At 38.8% G+C, this 21,578-nt stretch overlaps 1 protein-coding gene across 1 annotated transcript in view; it reads right to left on the bottom strand.

Moving 5' to 3' along the window:
- Positions 1-21,578, bottom strand: part of LOC150019896 (intraflagellar transport protein 46 homolog) — a 41,318-nt gene that overhangs the window by 6,678 nt on the left and 13,062 nt on the right. Inside the window, exons 2-6 of the mRNA XM_090267378.1 lie at positions 19,215-19,303; positions 18,970-19,063; positions 17,871-17,999; positions 12,813-12,934; positions 12,387-12,453 (exon numbers count right to left, since the gene is read on the bottom strand). Of these exons, the coding sequence (XP_090123504.1) occupies positions 12,387-12,453; positions 12,813-12,934; positions 17,871-17,999; positions 18,970-19,063; positions 19,215-19,303 (501 nt within the window). The remainder of the gene's footprint in view (positions 1-12,386; positions 12,454-12,812; positions 12,935-17,870; positions 18,000-18,969; positions 19,064-19,214; positions 19,304-21,578) is intronic.

Below are 21,578 nucleotides of genomic sequence, written 5' to 3'. Positions count from 1 at the left end.
TCTTTGTCCCAACTCAGACAACTTTGAAGAGCCATCCCAGCTTCAGATCTCCCCATGGGGTCAGCTGATGCTTTTAAAAATAATTACATTACTGTTCAACTTTTCCCTCAGCCCAACCTTCCCTCCTTCCTCCCCTTCCTTTCCCTTCCCTTCCATTCCCTTCCATTCCCTTCCCTTCCCTTTACACAGTTTAATTCTGAGAGCACTTTCTGGTATATTTCCTGAACACTCATCTCCTTAGGGTTAGCTTCCTGGGAATTCCTATCTGCAAAAACAGGGAAGGAAGTTACATTGATAAGCACATTACAGTATTCCTGCAGGTATTACATTCTAGAGCCCCCATGATAGGTGAAAATCAACGAAGTAGGAACCTTACATTTATTTTAGTATTTATATATATTTTAAGGCTTTATAAACCCTTCCCACACACTTATAAACTGTTCCTGGTCTCTTATTAACCTTTCCCACTCCCTTATTAATCTTTTCCACACTTTTATAAACACTATTATGTTCTTAAACATATTCTACACTCTTAAACCCACGTAACTTTAACACCATACATATACAGTGCCGCAAAATCCTGGGATATAGTGAAAAATCTGCGATAAATAATTAAATATAATATTTTTTAAAATCCCGCGACGCAGTGAGGCCATGATAAGTGAACTGCGATATAGAGAGGGACTACTGTACTACTGTGGACAATTGAGGTGCAGTTTCCCTACGGTCCCTCCTAAAAACTATGCTGTGCATGTTTAAGAATTTTGCCATTAAAGAATGATGGTGTCAGAGTATTTATATATCAATTCCTACCCTTTGTTGGCTGAGGGGTCACTCTGAGGGTTTTAACACTCTGGTACTGTCTTCCTGATCTGTGTGTGGGCTGGGGAAGTTCCTGCAGCTAGAGAATATCATCATGAAGCCTTTATCCTATAAGGAGGACCATCCCGAGGGTAGGTGCAGGGATTACAAAAGGAAGATTGACATCATCTGCAACTGAGGTCATGTGGAGCCATGTAATGTGTTTCCATTGAGGCAGAAAAATCTAAATTGCATTTGTGATTAATAATAGACATGAACCCCAAATGATTGCTGGAATAAAGCAGCATATGTTGAGGGCATGAGGTGGGAAAATATCTAATGAATCTTTGTTATCACATATGTTCAGTGTGGAGTCCATGAGACACAAGAGGGAGAGGTGATTGAGTGCTATAGGGTTGCTGTGGAAGAAAGGCACACCATGACTGTGTCCTACAGACCTACAAGCATTACATGGCTCCTGTCCTGAAAGGGAGGTAGAGATCTTGAGAGAAGGAACTGTCATGCCCCTCTTTGATGTGATAGAAAAACTGGGCCTCAGATATCAGCTCTATGATCTGAGCCATGTTACTCTCTGTGAAACTCCCTAAATCACTACTTTCTCACTTATGAAATGAAGATAATAATATCTATTTCATGAGGTTGTTGAGAGGAATTAAGGAATGCAAACAGCAGACATAACCTGGCAGATAGGGGTGCTCAATAAATGTTCATTGCCTTTTCCTAAAAATATATTTTTAAGGTGAATAAATAAATGGATTTAAACTTACCTGAAAAATTCAGAAGCATCTCATTAATGAAAAGTTGTCATGAAGGATAATATTGTCATGAAGTACTGTTGTTGTCATGAAGGATCATATTGTTAGGAGCCAAATTAGTTTTATGAGTTCTCATTTCAGTGAAATTGTCAGAGGATACTTCTAAAAGGCTCCAGTATGGACAATATTTTAATTTAGTTTCAAACTACAGTACATATAAATGGAAACAAAGAGACAGCCACAATGGTAATTGATTAGGTCACTTGGAATCTGTTTATTATTAGTGTCTTTAAAATGCCTTATTTGAGTCAAAACCACTGTACATGATTTTTTTATGACTTTGAAATTTATGAGCATGTTCCAGTTCTCCAGAGCTGTTTCTAAAATATTTTTTAATGTATTATGTCTCAAGAGGGAGAAAAAAAGATGCTTAGTACTTATTCCCCCTAATTTCTCCTCTGGTGAGTATAATCCATCTTCCCATTTGTTCCTCATCCATTTTACCTGCTCACTCAAAGGCAGTTTTGGAAAGACTAAAATAACTTACTGAAGACTACTGGGTGAAAGAATTTCAACATCAGTTTTCAAGATTTTCATTCATCTTCCTGAAACTTCAAATCCTTGCAGTTGTCGGCTATACTCCAAATCCCTGAATTTGTCATCATCATATATTTTTTAGAGAAACTGTAGAATTTCCTTATGCTTTGAGGATTGAAAAAAATAGTTTCAACTGAGGGAAACCTTGAGAAAGTCACATACACAATGAAAGAAACAGAAATCATCAGTTTATGGAAGGCTGCCAAGGAAGCAGAGGAGGATAAAGCAAGCAAAGGTTATTTGTGGTGAGGAGTACAGGAGGTGGGATTTGGGCTCTGTAGTCTGCTAATTGCTATTTCAAATTAATTCTCAGTCAGAAGTGGCCCAAAGCCATCTCAATTTATTTGCAATTGGCCAGCAGTAATAATAAAAATGATATAATAGCCAATATTTCCTGAGATAATGTTCAGTAAGTTACCTTGTATTATACTCAGTATTAACACTTCATAATATTAATACATGTGTATTAGTATTCAGTAAACTACTTTGTATTAAATGTATATTTACTAAGTAACAAGTACAGTGTCAAGCGCCTATTGAGTATTATGTGTTTTACAAGCATTATGTCAATTAATCCTCACTCTTGCTCAATGAAGTAGGCTCTTTTATATTCTAATTACAACAAATGAGAAAAATGAGGCTGATAGATGTCATGTTAATCAGGGTTCCAGCAGGGAAAAAAAAAAAGACCTCTGTAAAGAGTTTAAATAAAGTGTTTAATGAAGAATCCCTTTGGCCTCCTTTATACAATTCTGGGCAGAGCTAAAAGGAACCAACAAGGAACCAGCTGTGGAAGAGGGTCCACTGCCAAAATCAGTGAAAGTGAAGTGAAAGTGAAGGAGTGGGACCAACTCCCTGGCCTCGTGTCTGCCAGTTCCTCCCACTGGCTAAGCTATCCAGGTGCCAGAGGGAAAGATTGTCCAGTTGCTGCCTTTGGTGGAGGAAAGCCTCCCAGGGCACAGAGCGTAGTGGAGAAAGAAGGAAAATGTATTTGGAATTGTAAGTGGGAAATAATCTCTGTTACATGACTACATGACTTACTTGCTCATGGTCCGTCAGTTAGAATGATTTGAAAACTCATGCTATGTGGCATATCACAGGTTCAAGGGAACTGCTTCATTATAATTTGTAACACAGGTCCTAGAATTGAAATAGAATATCTTACCCATCCATGGTCCACCCATGACAAGTTCAACCTTCATCCTACTGAACCTCAAGAGGAGAAAGTAGAGATCAGAGGTGGGCAGAGCTAGCTGACTCCCAGAGTTCTCATAGTGGTAATAAGCAGGGCTGGCTGGCCTTCTTTGTAGGTTATGATCTTAGGGGCTAAATAAACCTTCTACATAAAACAAAATCACCTCCCTATTTTCTCTCAAGGCTGGGAAACCTCAAATTCAGTAGGTAAGATGAAGTTGTTGAGTTTCACCACCACCTGAGTTTAACTTTGATCTTTTCTTGCTCCCTCAACAGAGATACCAAAGGTAAGGGGAAAATATAATTGGTAAAGGGGTAAATATACTTGGAAAGTGTATTTTGCTGACAATAATAATAATATTACATTTCAACTAAGCAAAGACTCATGTAACATTTTTAGCTTATTAATTTACATTTAAATGCATTAACTCAAGGAACTTTTAAAGCCAACCTGTAAAGTGAGAAAAGCAGATTATTGTGAGCTTTGTTTATAGGCAATTCTTAAGTCTTGAGACCTATAAAATCACTTTTGTTGAAATACATCTCTCCCTTTCTCCATATATCTATACCTCTTTATATATAATTTTTATACATAATCTTTTTTTTCATTGTTTTGCTTTTATTTTTTTAAAATACGCTTTATTGATTATGCTGTTACAGTTGTCCCAATTCATTTTCCCTTTGTTCCCCTCCACCCAGTGACCCCCTTCCCTCCAGCTGTCCCCCCCCTTAGTCGATGCCCATTGGTTGTGCATAGAGTTCTTCTCAACATTTTCCTGTCTACTCCACTCCCTCTTACTATGCTTCTTAATTCATTTACCATCTCTCTCCCTTGCCCCCTGCCCCCTGCCTGCTGACTTCCCCCCAAAATGTTCCCCATGCCTATAATTCTTTTTCCGCTCTCATTGCCTACTTAGTTTGCCTTTGTTTTGGTTCCCTAGCTTCTGTTGTTGGTTGTTGTGACATAGTTTTCATTTTAATGTTCATAGTTTTGATCTTCTTTCTCCTAAACAAGTCCCTTTAACATTTCATATAACAGTGGTTTGCATCTGATGAACTCCTTCAGTTTTACTTTGTCCTGGAAGCACTTTCTCTGCCCTTCTATTCTGAATGACAGCTTCGTTGAATAGAGTAATTGTGGTTGTAGGTTTTTGCTTTCATCGTTTTGAATATTTCTTGCCAGTCCCTTCTTGGCTGCAGAGTTTCTTTTGAGAAAACAGCTGAGAGTCTATTAAGACCCCTTTGTATGTAATTATCTTCTTCTCTCTTGCTGCTTTTAAGATTTTCTCTTTATCTTTAATTTTTGACACTTTGATTATAATGTGTCTTGGTGTGATTCTCCCCGGGTCCAGGTTTTTGGAATTCTCTGTGCTTCCAGGACCTGTAAGTCTATTCCTTCCAAGTTAGGGAAGTTCTGCTTCATTATTTTTTCACATAATTTTTCAGTTTCTAGTTCTTCTTCACCTTCTGGCAACCCTATGATTTGGATGTTGGCCTGCTTATAGCTGTTCCATAGGTTTCTGAGCCTCTCATCATTTTCTTCACTTTTCGTTTTCTCTTTCTGCACTGGTTGACTGTTTGTTCCTTCCCTATGTTCCGATTTGTTGATTTGATTCTGGTTTTCTTTCCCTTATCAGTAGTTTTGTATGTGTTTTTATTCATTTCAGCAGGACTAGCCTTCATTCCTTCCCCGTCTTGTTTAAGATCTGCTGTTACAGCTGTAAGCCTTTTTATAAGCAAAGCTCTGAACTGAGCCTCAGAAAGATTTCCTATCTGTTGATCCATTAGCTTAGATATTTGCTGTCTGGTCAGCCACCTCATTGGGATCTCTATCATGATCTGTGCCATCCTGACAGTTTTGTGTTTACCTTTGCTTCCTGGGCAGGGCTGTCATGCCTTCTATGCTACAGGGGACTGAGCCCTATGCACTCGTCACAACTGGGCAACCCTTCTCACCACGCTGTGGCATTTTCTGTGGGGGTGGGGGTTCAAGATGGACTCCTGCTGTTCACTCTCCATTGAGCCTCCTCCTCTGTCCCCACCCACTCTGGGCCTCACAGCCCAAGGTAATGGGGGTCTGCTTTCCCCTGCATTGGAATCGCAAGCTGACAGGTCTGGTCTGCAGCCAGGAATGCTCCCCAGGTGCTTCTCACCCCCCCTTAAATATGGGTGTCTGTGCTTACCACCGTCTCGCTGCCATCGCTGCTGCTGCCGCCACCAGCACAGCTTGACCTCTCTGTCCCGGCTTCGCCCCTCCCACCCGTCCAGATGAGCATTGCCTCTCTATAACTTTATACGTTGGACTTCCATTTATTTTCTAGAACTTCTGGTTATTTATGGTTTTGTGGTAGTTGTATTCCTTTTTAGCTGTGGAGGGAGACAGAGCATGTCAGTCTAGGCCTCCATCTTGGCTGGAAGTCTCCTGTGTGTTATACATAATCTTTAGGGACTCATAAACATGTGTGCATGTGTGTAGTGCTACACCAGTCAGATAAGAAATTTTGTGCACCAGTGCTGGTGAAAGCAGAGAAGGCATTATGAGTACATGACAAGTTTTAGAAGAGAAATACTGCAAAAGTCACCCCTGCCACCTCAGTACAGATATCCCACTTTAAATCAGCCATGAACTAGAAAGAAGCTTTATTTTGGATTAGAGATTTAAAAAATCTCAGTCCTAATACAAACATTTCGATCTTTTAAAAAATTTTATATTCTTTATTAATCCCTGAGAGTAACCAGAAAAACTATAGTATCTGCTCATGATTTTATCCAAGTCTTGATAAACACAAATGGTAACAAAGAAGAAAGTTGCCTTCTACACGCCTCTAGAAAGTTATGCTCATTTCATCAAGTAGACACTGAGGTCAATGGGGACAGGAAGGGGGTGGGTCACTTGGTGGCAGCGGCAGATGGACTGGATTGAGGAATGAGAGGAATTGAGGAAATGAAGATGGTGAGAGGAGAAATTTATCTTTGTTTAAAAAAGGAAATTCTCTTGCGAAGTTTGGTTGTTAAGGTAAAAGAAGAGAGGGGGATCAGCTAGAGATGGATGTGTGATCAATAAAGTTTCTTCTTTTAAAGAGAGAATAAGAGAAATGTGTTTAAATACTACGTGGATGACCTAACAGAGAAGCAAAGGTTAAAGACAGAAGATAGAAGAGACAATACCTGGCATATCATTCCAAAAAGGAGGGAAGAGGGAAGGTCCCATGCATGGGGGGAAGAGATTGGCCTTGGATGGGGAAGGAGGGCACTATTCAACAGAAAGGAAGGAGGAAAGAATGGGTAAAAATATGCAGGGGTGTGTGAATCCAGAAATGCAAAAGTAAGATCTTTTTTCTAGATTAGTTGCAATTTTTCTTCTTATGAAATTAGAAATAATATAAGAGCATAAAATAAAAAACTGACCCATCTTTTCATTATTCTGTCTTGCATGCTAGTGGCCAACAGATATTTGAGAATCCAATAAATAAATAAACTTTGACGTCCTTTGTGTTTTTATAATGACTGATAACATTTTTAGCAACACTTCTGAAAAGGTTTTGAAAATCCCAAATGATCACTTCCAGCTAGCGTTTTGTACCACCTATAAATAAATCGTTTCACAGTTTGGAAGTCCCCTATTCAATTGTAAACAGGACACTCTCTGATTCACTTTATTCATTCTTTCTTTTTTTGTTTTCTTTTTTTTAATTAACCTCAATAAACAGGGCCCAAAACTTCCTTCATTTTGAATGTAAAAATTAGAGGAAGCAGTGGCTGTTTGCAGTCCCTATGGACTGATGCCAGTTTGCATTTGTGGCCTCCAATCATTAGTGAGCACGTCATGTTCACAGTCTTGTTTTGCTTTTCTCTTTTTAAAAGATTTTATTTATTTATTTATTTTTTGGGTGGGGGGAAGAGAGGGAGAGAAACAGCAATATGTGGTTGCCTCTTGTGCGCCCCAAGTGGGGACCTGGTTTGCAACCCAGGCATGTGCCCTGACTGGGAACAGGACTAGTAACCCTTTGGTTCACAGGCCAGCACTTAATCCACTGAGTCACACCAGCCAGTGCCTTTATTTGATTTTTTAAGAAAAAATAATGATACAAAAGGTACAAAAATTAAATAAATTATCATATACCCACCACCAGAATCAACAGATCCAAACATTTAGTCATATTTACTTCAAGTCCTATTTTTTCTTTTTACTAAAAGCCATAAAACATAACTAATAAATATGAAGTTTCCCTGAGTATGGAAAAGCTGACAGAAACAGAATGAAAATAGAGCAGAGCCAAAGGATAATCAGTTGACCAATGTCCCTAGAAGCAACAGGTGGGTCATGGCAGTTTTGAGGAGAAATGGTGACATAGCACAGGTAAAGGCATTAGCCAAGGAGAGTAGAGGGCCTCCTCTTGGCTTTTGCAGGAGGAAAGGAGCAAAGGATGGCTGTCAATTCAGAGTTGGTGGCAGGAAACCAAGATAATTTTTGTCTTATGATTTCAAGTTTTTTCTCTGAGACTGAGGCCTGTTTAAGCCCATTCATTTGTTGAGAGGAAAGAGGAAGTTTGTATTGTCTGGAGGTTGGGGAAAATGGAGATTTGAAACAATCCTTGGTACAGGGGGCAAAATGGGACCTGATATGGTTCTAGCTCAGCAAATTGCTTCCTCTGTGGCTTTAGTCAAATCACCTGAATTTTTTTTTCCTGTAAAATGATAGAAGTAAGATAAATAGTTTTAAAGGTTTTCTCAGGTCATGAAACATGAGGCCTACCTTCTAGTTCACTCAAACCATTGGATAGGCTTCCAAAGACTTCTCCAGAATTTTCAGATTAAGAGTGCTCCAAGGCACAGCCAACTTTTATAATATGATTCTATTTCATAGACTGGCAGGCTTGGGTGGTTGTAAAATTTCAGTGTGTATCTCCTCCTTTTGACAAATGTCACTTTGTCATCCTTAACTTCATTGTTCATGAAAATATTTTCTTTTTGGAGCAGAAAATGGTAACAATCAGCCCAAAACCTTGAGAATTTTATGCCATGTCAAGAAGCCATAAATCCATCAAATATCACCATTGAAAAGGATTTTTCCATCTTTATTCAAACATTTATCCAGATTAGAAGGTCATATGGAATATTTCAAGAATTGCAGTGGTTGATTTTTTTATCCTGTTATTTTTGTGCACAGTACTATTTTCTCGACCTATGCCAAAATTGACTTTACTATAACAAGTATAAGCTTCCAGGAATATTGTGTGAGCACAGATGCTATCACTGTTTTTGTCACTGTGACAGCAGACAGACTTCTTATACTGTTTATAGGCAGCTCAGAAGAGTAAAAATTTCCTTACATACTTAGTTTAGCAGTAGAAACAATTAAAAAAAAATTGTTTGCCAGTCTTTTCTCCGGCTACCTTTTGGTTGGCTGAAGTTTGCTGTCCAGTAGATTTCTTAAGGAAGGCCCTTAGGAACATTAACTCATGAGTTCTTACACATCCAAAACTTTGCCTTTATCCTTGAATGGCAATTTGGTTGGCATTATCCACACCACAAATGACCATAGTCATGAGCCTCTTATCCCCTCTTCCCTGCATCATTGCTTCTTTTATCACTCTGAAGAGAAGTGGCATAACCAATTTTTCCTGAACATAGTTAACATTATTACTTGGAGGGCTAAGAAATATTTAAATTAACATTCAGTGAAACTATACTCTACAGCCTTTGTGCTTATGCCTTTAGGAAAGATGGTGTCTGTTTCTTGAGAACTGATTATTAAAACAAGAACAAAGTGGTCTTGGATGAGAGTTGGCTGGAAAGTTATAATTCTTATCTGTTTATTGTTTGAGAATTATTGTCTGTGAATCTTATGATTTGACCACTACATATTTGGTTAGTGTTCAGTAGTAATTATTAACACTCCTATCTGTCAATGAGCATTGATTCTAATTTCCCTAGGGAGAACAATAAGAACTAAAAATAAACAACCCAGAGCCCTTCTCTTTGTCATGAAGGAACTTGCATAACAATATAGTATTGTTTCTATTATTGAGAAGATGGTAAATAGCTCTCTAATTGGGATTTTTTTCTTTAAGTTTCAACATGACTAAACGAGCTGCTAGCATTGTTTATTCAATATAAGTATCTCTTACTGGAACTTTTGTAAAGGGAGGAAAATGAAAGTCAACATACTACAGGGTGCTCAGGGAAGTGTGACTTCAAACAAAGTAATGTTTCTGGTTTGGGCTCACCCTATCCTAAGAAATGTTTCCTTCCTATTATTAAATCTTTCTCACTAGAAATTGAAATACAGCAGTTCCTCTCTATATTGCGGTTCACTTATTGCAGCCTCGTTGTACTGTGGGATTTTTAAAAATATGATATTTAATTACTTATCACGGGATTTTGTGGTACTGTATATGTATGTTGTTAAAGTTACGTAGGTTTAAGAGTGTAGAATATGTTTAAGAACATAAGTAGTGTTTATAAAAATGTGGAAAACGTTAATAAGGGAGTGGGAAAGGTTAATAAGGGACTGGGAATGGTTTATAAGTGTGTGGGAAGGGTTTATAAAGCCTTAAAATATATATAAATACTAAAATAAATGTAAGGTTCCTACTTCGCGGATTTTCACCTGTCGCGGGGGTCTAGAACTTAATAACCATGATATGTGAGGGAATACTGTATGTAGTTCTGTAATTTCCTTTTTTCACTTAACAACATATCATTAATATTTCTCCATATCAGAGCAAAATAAGACCAAATAATATTCCTTTGGGTAAGCATTTCACTGAATGTACTACAATCTACCTATTCAATTCTCTCATTAGACATTTCCCCTCAGTTACAGTTTTAAAATGCTTAAGGCAAAAAGAAGTTGTTCTCAAATTATTTGCTTTTACAACAATTCTTCAATAAACATATACAAAAAAAACCCCTCCCTTTTCACAGAGCTTATATTTTAGATGGGAGAAACAAAACCAAAATAAGATATACAGTATATTAGAAGGTATGTCTTATGGAGAAAAAGCAGGAAGAGAGGGTGGGAAACATGGGGGAGTTGGTGTGATTTTAAATATGATGGCCAGGAAAAACCTGTGAATCTTCTTGGCTCAGTTTTCTTTCCTTGACATGTAATAGCTCTTTGCTTGGATAGTAATGTTGTTACATATATATGTATTTTTTCTCAATCTATTCTTGCTTTAACTTTGTTTATGGTAACTATCACGTTTTCCCCATTATAATTATTTTAAACATTTTATCTATTTTCAAAGAGAAGGGGAGGGAGGGAGAGAGGGCAAGAAATATCAGTTGGTTGCCTCTCACATGCTCCCATGTGCCCTGACTGGAAAGGAACCAGCAACCTTTTGCACTCAATCCATTGAGCCACACCAGCCAGGGCCCCCATTATAATTTTTAAGTTTCTTAATTATGCAATATTTTTACATTAACTGCTTAATTAATTTGGAATTCACATATGCATATGGTTGGAGCATAAACCTAATTTTCTCAAATGGCTAGTCAGTTGTCTCATCACAACCCAGTCTATCCCTGATAATTCAAAATACTACCTTTCTTATACACCATGGGTTTGCTTTTTGATTCTTACATGCTGCTCATCTATTTTCATTCCTATGCTAATGTTTTATTTACTATAGCTTTATAATGTATTTTTTTTTTATTGATTTGAGAGAGAGAGAAAAAAAATAATGATTTGTTTTTCCACCCATTTATGCATTCATTGGTTGATTTTTGTATATGTCCTAACCAGGGATCAAACCCACAACCTTGGTGTGTGGGGATGAAGTTCTAACCAACTGAGCTACCCAGCCAGGGTTATAATGTGTTTCTAATGTCTGATGGGGTAAATCCTCCATTATTTTTTCCTAAAGCTTCCATGAATAATTTTATTCATAAAAATTGATTCTCTCAGGCAAACTTTATTACCAGATTTTCAATTTCTAAAAAAGAATGCAGTTAAAATCCTAATTGAAAGGCATTACACTTGAAGAGTAAACTGTGAGGCCTGACAGTGCTATGAGATTGACTCCTCCTGCCTAGAAACATGGCTTGACTCCTCATTCATTCAAATCTGTGTCTGCCCTTCATTAAAGTTTTATAATTTGGTTTCACACACACACAAAAATCTTACCAATTCTTATTAAATTTATTCCTGTATTTTAATTTTATTTTTAAAAAGATTTTATTTATTTATTTTTAGAGAGAGGAAAAGAGGGAGAAAGAGAGAAAAACATCAATGTGTGGCTGCCTCTCGCACGCCCCAAACTGGTGACCTGGCCTGCAACCCAGGGAATTGAACAGGTGACCCTTTGGTTTATAGGCTGGTGCTCAATCCACTGAGCCATACCAGCCAGGGCTATTCCTATATTTCTAAATTTGGGGTAATTATGAATAGAACATCAGCTTCTTAGAATAGCATAAATAACTCTCTCTCACACACACACACACACATACACATATATATATATATTTTTTCACTGAAAGGTATGTGTTACAATGCTCACAGAAATATTATCATATTACTGTAGTAATATTATATTTGTGATAAAACTGTAAACTACCCAAATGGCTACCATAGAATAGATAAAGAAATTGTCATATATTCAAACAATGCAATATCATCCAGTATTGAGAAGAATGTATAATAACAATGTATGAAATAATATGGATGATTCTCCATATGAATGAACAATATAGATGAGCAAAATAAATATAACATAAAAGAGTTAAATTACATTTAGATCAAATACAAAATAGACAAACCTAATCTACACTATTAGACATCAAGATAGTGGTTAGTCAAGGGAACATGAGGATGCTAGCAATGTTCTGGTTTTTTATCTAATGTGTTGATTTACACTGAGGTGTTCAACTGGTGAAAATTAATATATATACATTTCTGATTATGTATTATACATCAATTAATAAGTTAATAGTGATAATAACATAGGAAGAAAGAAAACACTGGGCCCTAGAGTGAATGCCATACTTTCTTAGCTCCTGCTATCTTCCACTCACCTTGCTCAAAATCTCTTCAAACTCTGGGGGCCATTCCTGCATCAGCGTGTCAATATCAGGCATAGGCCTAAAAGTACAGAGGTAAATATAAACAAAAAACATGGACGAGTGACATCAGCAGCCTCTGGATCAGGATATTTAGGATGAAGGGAGGTTCTCAATTTGGCACATTAGGATTTCAGGAGAATACAGACTGGGCAAACCAAATTTACCCAGGGCCTGAGGTTTGGAGGAGCTAGTCAAGTAATAATACCAGACAAATCACAACTTTATGTCACAATCTCAGCCAGTAGCTGCCAGGATCCATGTGACCTCAGGCTGATCAATGATATCCCCAGCCTTTGGGCCCTCTTCTCAGAAGCAATGGGTTCACAGGTGGTGAAAGTTTCCATGGATTACAGTGGTGAAGTATGGGGTATTTTTTACCTGGTATAGTGTACAGTTGCAGGGGGTTTAGAACAATGTAACTCTGAGATGCTCTCAATCCATGTGTCAATGGCTTTGGGATTCTTTTCTGCATCTTCCAGGCTCTTTACTTTCATGTTTTGCTAGAAAAATAAGGGGAAACCTGACTGACAGCACTGAAGTAACAGAGTTGTTTCTACAGAGTGACTCATCAAGTGCTGCTATTTCATATACAAAGTAGCAGATGAAAAGGGAAGTCTGACAGCAGCCACACAGAGATTATAGGAAACCCTGACAAAATTTTTGAGCACCACGAGAAAGGAGCAGAACAATAAGACAGGACTGACCATAATAAGATACCATTTCACACCTATTGGGATGGCTAAAATAAAAGACAGTTAACAAGTGCTGATGAAGATGTGGAGAAACTGAAACCCTCATTCTTTACTTGTAGGAGTGTAAAATGGTTCAGTCACTTTGGAAAAGTTTGGTAATTCCTTAAAATACTCAACAGTTACCATGTGGCCCAGTAATCCCACTCCTACATATATAGTCAAGAGAAATAACAACATACGTCCATTGAAAATCACATACATATTCATGACAGCATAATTAATAAAAGTGGAAACTAGTAAATGGATAAACAAAATGTGGTATGTCCATACAATGGAATATTATTCAGCCACTAAAAAAATGAAGTAGTTACCAGGGTCTAGGAGCATGGGAGAATGAGGAGTGACTATTAATGGGTAGTGTTTCTTTTTGGAAAGATAAAAATATTCTTAGCTCATGATGGTTCTACAATTCTGTGAATATACTAAAAACCACTGAATTGTATGATTCAAAGGGGCGAATTTTATGGTAGATAAATGATATCTCAGTAAAACTGTTATGTTATATGAGAAACCTGAAGCCAACATCATACTCAATGGGCAAAAACTGAGAGCATTCCCCCTGAACTCAGGAACAAGACAAGGATGTCCACTCTCTCCACTACTTTTCAACATAGTCTTGGAAGTTCTAGCCACAGCAATCAGACAAGAAAAAGAAATAAAAGGCATCCAAATTGGAAAAGAGGAAGTAAAACTGTCATTATTTGCAGATGACATGATAGTGTACATAGAAAACCCTATAGACTCCACAAAAAAACTACTCAACCCAATAAACGAATTCAGCAAAATAGCAGGGTACAAAGTCAATATTCAGAAATCAAAGGCATTTCTGTACACCAACAATAAAATCTCAGAGATAGAAACTAAAAGAAAAATCCCATTTACCATAGGAACAAGAAAAATAAAGTACCTAGAAATAAACTTAACCAAGGGGGTAAAAGACCTGTACTCAGAAAACTACATAACACTGAAGAAAGAAATTAAGGAAGATACAAATAAATGGAAGCATATACCATGATCATGGATGGGAAGAAGCAACATCATTAAAATGTCCATACTACCCAAAGCAAGTTATAGATTCAATGCAATCCCTATTAAAATATCAATGACATTTTTCACAGACCTAGAACAGATACTTCAAAAATTTATATGGAACCAAAAAAGAGCCCAAATAGCCACAGTAATTTTGAGGAAGAAGAACACAGTAGGAGGAATCACAATACCTGATATCAAACTATACTACAAGGCCACAGTAATCAAAACAGTCTGGTACTGGCATAAGAACAGATATATAGATCAATGGAACAGAATAGAGAGCCCAGAAATAAACCCAGGCCTCTATGGTCAACTAATATTTGACAAAGGGTGAAGGAACATCAAATGGAGTGAAAAGAGTCTCTTCAACAAATGGTGTTGGGAGAACTGGACAGGGACATGCAAAAAAATGAAACTAGACCACCAACTTACACCATACACCAGAATAAACTCAAAATGGATCAAAGACTTAAGTGTAAGCCGTGACACCATAAAAGTCCTAGAGGAAAAAATAGGCATGAAAATTTCAGATATCCCACATAGCAACATTTTCACTGATATATCTCCTAAGGCAAGGGAAATAAAGGAAAGAATAAACAAATGGGACTACTCAGTTTCTGCTCAGCTAAAGAAAGCATCAGCAAGATGAAAAGGAAACCAACCATATGGGAAAATATATTTGCCAATGACATCACAGACAGGGGATTGATCTCCAAAATATATAAAGAACTCATACGACTCAACTTCAAGAAGACAGACAACCTAATTAAAAAATGGGCAAAGGACTTGAACAAACACTTCTCTAAAGAGGACACACAGAGGGTCCATAGACATATGAAATAATGCTAAACATCACTAGCCACCAACTAGATGCAAATAAAAACCACAATGAGATACCACCTCACACCAGTCAGAATGGCCATCATCGACAAATCAACAAACAACTTGTGCTGGAGAGGATGCGGAGAAATGGGAACTCTGGTGCATTACTGGTGGGAATGCAGACTGGTGCAGCCACTATGGAAAACAGTTCGGAATTTCATCAAAAAAACTAAAAATTGAAGTGCCTTTTGAACCAGGAATTCCAAAAAATATCCGAAAAATCCTGAAACACCAGTTCAAAAGAACTTATGCACCCATATGTTCACAGCAACACTATTTACAATAGCCAAGTGCTGGAAACAACCCAAGTGCCCATCTGTAGATGAGTGGGTCAAAAAACTGTGGTACATTTTCACAATGGAGTACTATGTAGCAGAAAGAAAGAAGGAACTTCTACCATTTGCAACAACATAGATGGAACTAGAGAGAATTATGCTTAGTGAAATAAGCCAGACAATGAAAGAAAAATACCTTATGCTGTCACCTATTACAGGAAACTAATGAACAACACAAACAAATGAGCAAAATTGAACCAGAGGTATGTAAACAAGGAGTAGACTAACAGTAACAAGGGGGAAGGCGGGAGGGAGAGAAGAGGGTAAGAAGGAGAAGGGTCTAGTCAAAGAACATGTATAAATGACCCACGACATGGATAACTGAGTGGGGGCTGAATGTGGGAGAAAGGAGGGACAGGGTGCAGGGAAGCAAGAGGGGGAAAAAAGTGAGACAACTGTAATGGAAAAACAAACAAAAAAATTTTAGTGGGGAAAAAATGAAAATATGAAGAATGGAAATGCCAGTCCAATGAATATTAGAAGGACAAAGATTTTCCTTCACGTTATATATTTTTCTCCCTATCTGATCCCTCCAGAGTTTGGCATTCTAAAGAAGTAAGTAATGGCATAAGTTTCTTTGCATAAAACTAATAAGACCAGTTGTTAATAGAGGCTTTTTTTGACCAAGACGTTGACTGGAATGTCATGCCTAAAGGAGACATGCTTGAGCTTTGGTTGTTACCAAAAAGCCCTGAGGAACTGGGAATGACTTTTGAAGGTAATAAAAGCCCACGAGATAAAAGGCCTGGTACTGTGGTTGGTTGTTCAGTCCACAGCAATCGTTCCAGGGAAGGAATGAAGGTTGTTTTCCTGAAAGATGGCTAGAAGAGACCTTAAGGCACAATGGAAAACCAAAAGGACTTGGAAAAGACAGGTGTGCACAGGCAAGGCTGAATGCCAGGTATGTGGCTCAGCTTCTGTGCCCTGAAGGGCAGACTGAAGGTCACCCTAAATGTTCCTTGCTTAAGTTCCAGCAAAGCAGAACTAAAGGTCATAAGTGATCATTTGCTGCTCTTATTGTGTTTATGCAAATGAGCAGGATTAATTAAAAATGGACTTAATGCAGTCCCTTTAACGACAAGGAGGGTAATCTTAGGGAGAAAAATCATTATTCAAAGAAAACCACAATGATCAGTTGCAGACTATAAAGTAGTGCAGCTAACCATCTTTAAAGTTTCTTTTCATTTAAAATATGTTTTCATTTGAAAGTTAAACTATGTCTGTGGTATCATCAAAGATGTTCAATTTACAGGCAAGAAGAATGTCAAATGCCTTGCAACTGGATGTCTTTCCAATAAGACAGTCTTACAGATTTAGGGACTTGTTTGTGGGTTATGTTCCATAAATTAACATGTGTTTTCTGTTTTCAAAGGGCATAAGCCTATGACCGCATTACCTGAGTGATTGTCTGTACGTATAGGCCTCACTTAATCCTGTCTGCATCGCTGCCTCCTGAGACTCAACAGTTTGGCTGAACTAAGTGGCTGGGTTGGTGAAGTAAGGGGTGGTCCATGGGCTTCACTTTACAAAACCGGTTTCTCTTTTTTATTCTAATGGCTTGGGCCGAAAGGGCCCAGAGGTCTGAGAGGGGGGAAACCTAAAATATTTCCCTCAGCCCAAACTAAGTATATTGGGCAAAAGGGTTTTGGACAGGTGAGATGTGCCTGGCACACCTTCCTCCAAAGAAGCCCCTTTTTTTTTCCCTAATGTGGGACATTGAAAAATTAATCCCTGCCTTCTGTTATCTAGTGGTTATGGATTGAATGATGTTTTTTTACCCTGTTGCCAAATCTGTTGCCCCCAGAATACAACAAGGATGCCAGCCTGTTAAACCAAGCACGCCATTGTCCTGGGACACCCAGCTGACCTGGAGTCTGCACAATCCTTCCCCATGTGGGAAGGCCACCCTCCCCTCCACACCCCCACTCTTATTAGGGATTTCTGGACCCAGGGGTAGGTAGGACGATGACCATGTCCAGCTCAAAGCAGATAGAGGAGCTCGAGACTTTCGTCCATTGTCCTTTATAAGATTATAAAGGGTCTTAAGTCTGAGAGGGAGGGATTGTTATTTTTTATGGTTAAAATAATTAATTAATCATTTATTTATTAAAAAGAAGAAGAAGAAGAGTATATGAAAGGGTGAAGCGGGAGAGCTTGTATGTATGACCCATGGGCATGGACTTGTGGGGTGGATTACTGCGGGAGGGGGATGCTGGGTGGAGGGGAGCAAAGGGGAAAAATTGGAACAATTGTAACAATATAATCAATAAAATATACTTAAAAAACCAAAAACCAAAAAACTGTTATGTAAAAGATAGGCCTGTCCCGAAACCATAGCCATCCCTGTTAGCAGGAAGTCAGTCTATTATCCAAATACCAGCAAGGCTTGTGCTCCAGCCTCTCCAGCTGGGGCCTGCACTAGGCTAGTGTCTTACTGTGATGTTGTGCTGCTTTGAGTTCTCTGTTAACGACAGTGAAAGCACTGTAGGATCCGACTGCTTTGTAGAAGGCTCGTCTAATAACAATAGGCCAAGGTTGTCGGGCTTCCCATCAGGACATGAAATCTGGTTAGGAGAAAAATGAGAAAACAGAGAAAAACAGGAGAGGGACATTAAAAGGCCATACATCTTGTTTCCAATAAGCTAAAGAGGAAGAGCTCTTCTGGTTCCTCACTATTACTAGTATTAAAAAGCATGCCTGGCCCTGGTTGAGTGGCTCAGTTGGTTGGAGCATCGTTCTGTACACCAAAAGGTTGTGAATTCTATCCCTGGTCAGGGAACATACCTAGGTTGGGGGTTTGATCCCCAGTCAGGGCACTTACAGGAGGCAACTGATCAATGTTTCTCTCCCTCTCTGCAAGCCCCCTTCCTTTCTCTCTAAAATCAATAAATATATCCTCAGGTGAGGATTTAAAAAAAAGAAAAAAGCATGCCTGTATAACATGCTTTACTAAAATCCTATCTAGAAAAAATATACATCATCTATAGGACTTAAATATAAAGCTGAAGTCATGGATAATTAGGTGGCAAATATATGACAAATTTTTAACATATAATGAGATGATCAAGTACTACCTAATAGCAATGAATAAAATGTGGAGTAGAGAGCAAGGTTAAGAACTCTTAATGAGAAAAAATACAATAAATAATATAAAGAAATTAAAAAATTAAATTAGCCCTGGCTGGTGTGGCTCAGTGGATTGAGCGCCAGCCTGTGAACCAAAGGATCACCAGCTCCATTCACAGTCAGGACACTTGCCTGGGTGGCAAGTCAGGTCCCCAGTTGGGGGCACATAAAGGGCAACCACACATTGAAGTTTCTCTCCCTCTCTTTCTCTCTCCCTTCCTTCTCTCTAAAAATAAATAAAATATTTTTAAAAAGTTAAATTTAATTAAAAGAAAAACAACTCTAATTAAATGAAGAATATGTTTCAACATAGCTAATGCTTGTCAAGGAAATTAGTGGAACTTGTAGAGTAATAAAGGGGTCAGAAGGAACATCTATGGACTCATTTTTAGGACGTTCTGACTGTACCTTTAAGAATGCATCAATATCCCCGACAGCTGGGATAAAATCAGGAATGAAAGGTTTCAGTTTGTGGTCCAGGTCAATCACCTGAGGTGTATACCTAGGAGATATTGCCAAGGGAAGATGGAAACAAAGGAACTTATTTTACTATTCGGGTTTAAAAATCTAAGAGAATGGCCTTCTTTCAGACTAGAGGTAGGAAAGGGCAAGGTAAGGCCTGGAGGGTTATGGTAAGAAGTCCTAATACTTACCTACTTATATATTGGAAGAGTTCCTTAACCTCAGCAGAAACTGGCAAATGCTCATAATCTGTAGGATCATAGGGTGTGGGGAAAGAAAACTATTATTCAAGGTTCACTTATCGCAGCCTCACTGTATCGCGGGATTTAAAAAAATATTATATTTAATTATTTATCGCGGATTTTTCGCTATATCGTGGGATTTTTCAGTACTGTATACGTATGTTGTTAAAAGTTACGTAGGTTTAAGAGTGTAGAATATGTTTAAGAACAAAAGTCGTCGTCGTCGTCGTCGGCAGCCGTCCGTCTCGAGAGACGATGGTGTAGCTTCCTAAGAGTCCATCTGCACCGCCGAAAATGGCTGTGCAGTCCGACTCGGGAGTGACACGGTATCTGTCTCCTCCCGTGTTGAATCGACATCTTGCGATGACGCTGAAGCTACAGAGCCTGGGCAGGGTGATATGGAGGGTCTGCTGTTGCCCATGCAGCAGACCCCCCCTCTCTTCGCAGCTGAAGGGTCCAAGGGAAAGACGGAGTCAATACAACTTGGGTTCAGGTGCGCCGCAGGAGTTGCCGGTGTTGACTACAACGTCAAACCGCCTTAGGGACTCCGGCTCCGGATTTTCTGTCGGGGTTTACTCCCTTAGCCTTTCCCCTGAAGAGGTATGCCGCAAGGCAGCGGAGGTTTTTTGGAGTCAGAGTTTTCCTTCTCTGATGTACCCTGACTGGAAGATCGAACCAGCAACACTTAGCTCGCAGGCCGACGCTCAATCCACTGAGCTAGACCAGCCAGGGCCAAGAACAAAAGTAATGTTTATAAAAGTGTGGAAAAGGTTAATAAGGGAGTGGAAAAGGTTAATAAGGGACTGGGAATGGTTTATAAGTGTGTGGGAGGGGTTTATAAAGAATATAAATAAATACTAAAATAAATGTAAGGTTCCTACTTTGAGGATTTTCATCTATCATGGGGGGGGGGGGCGGGTGTCTAGAACATAATACCCGCGGTAAGTGAGGGAACACTATATATCTAATTTTAAGTTAGTTGGAATCACACTCTCAAAGTTCCAACAAATGGCGGAAGTCACCTAACCAAATTATCTCATTTTCCAGATGAAGAGACAGTAATTCAACCTGACCAAGGTCATATAATTAATAGATATAAGAGGGAAACCAGGGTCAAAAATGGCTCATATAGTGTTTTTTGTTTTGTTTTGTTTTGTTTTTATTCCTGTCATCTGTTCCTAATTTTGGAAGAGAAAACAAAGAAGACATACAACTTTAATTAATTAATTTAATTAGATTGTCTGAGAATCTAGTCTTTGAAGTGTTTTAATAATTTCTTTGCCCACTGGTTGCATACTTCTTACAAAAGGGTCAGCAAGAGAGAAGTTCTAAGAAAACTTAGTTAAAAAAAGAATATCGGGGAGGGAGTTCAAGATGGAAGCATGGATCCTGAGATCACCTCCTCTCACAAACACAACAAATCTACACCTACATATGGAATAATTACCTCTAAAGGGGACATTAAAAATGAATGAATAGAGCCTCTGCAACAAGGGACAACACTGTGTAGAGTAGGAGAGAGAGAGAGAGCTATAGTCCTGCCAGGAAAAAGACCACGCCCCAGTTGAAGAGTTTCATAGTCAGGAGGAATCTCAAAGGTACAGAAATTTTCTCTGAGGAGTGAGAAATCTGAGCTCCATACCAGTCCCTGCAAACCCTTAGATCCTGCACAGGAAAGATGAACCCCCAAAATACCTGGCTTTGGAAACCAAAGGAGAATATATCCAGGAAAACTACAGAACTGCAGGAAAAGAAAGACCCAACTTTGAAAGGCTCATGCACAGACTTAATCTACCCAGAAACCAGCATAAAAACACTATATAGAAAATCATATGGACCATAGGCGAAGGAGATCCACTTATTAATCTTGGAGCACCCACTGGAGAGGCAGAACACAGCTGGAATTCTCTCTGGAAACTGATGCACTGGCAGCAGTCATTTTAGTGATCTTGTTCTGTTCAGCTGATGTCAGCACTAGCAAGCACCATTTTGGAATCCTCCTTCTAGCATTCTAGCTCCAGGTGAAGTACCCACTGAGAGCCCAACCCACCCTACAGTTCAGCCAGAACTTGTAGCCAGCTGGATGATAAGCCTGCACACCATTCTTTCTGCCCCATCTAACAGTCTACCTGCTGAACTTTTATCCAGGTCTCATGGCTTGCTGGGTGGGGCCAACCCAACCCACTAGTATTTCTGTAGTAGTCACATCCGTTTCACAGATAATTGGGCTAGGGTCCAGCTCCATAGCAGCTGTAGCCCCACCACAACAGAAGGGTGCATGCCGCCCACAGTGGACATACCCCTGGAGAACAT

The sequence above is a fragment of the Furipterus horrens genome, unplaced genomic scaffold (genome assembly GCF_987537825.1).
Source record: "Furipterus horrens unplaced genomic scaffold, mFurHor1.1.pri manual_scaffold_2, whole genome shotgun sequence".
NCBI lineage: Eukaryota > Metazoa > Chordata > Mammalia > Chiroptera > Furipteridae > Furipterus > Furipterus horrens.
This window is presented reverse-complemented; position numbering and strand designations above follow the sequence as displayed.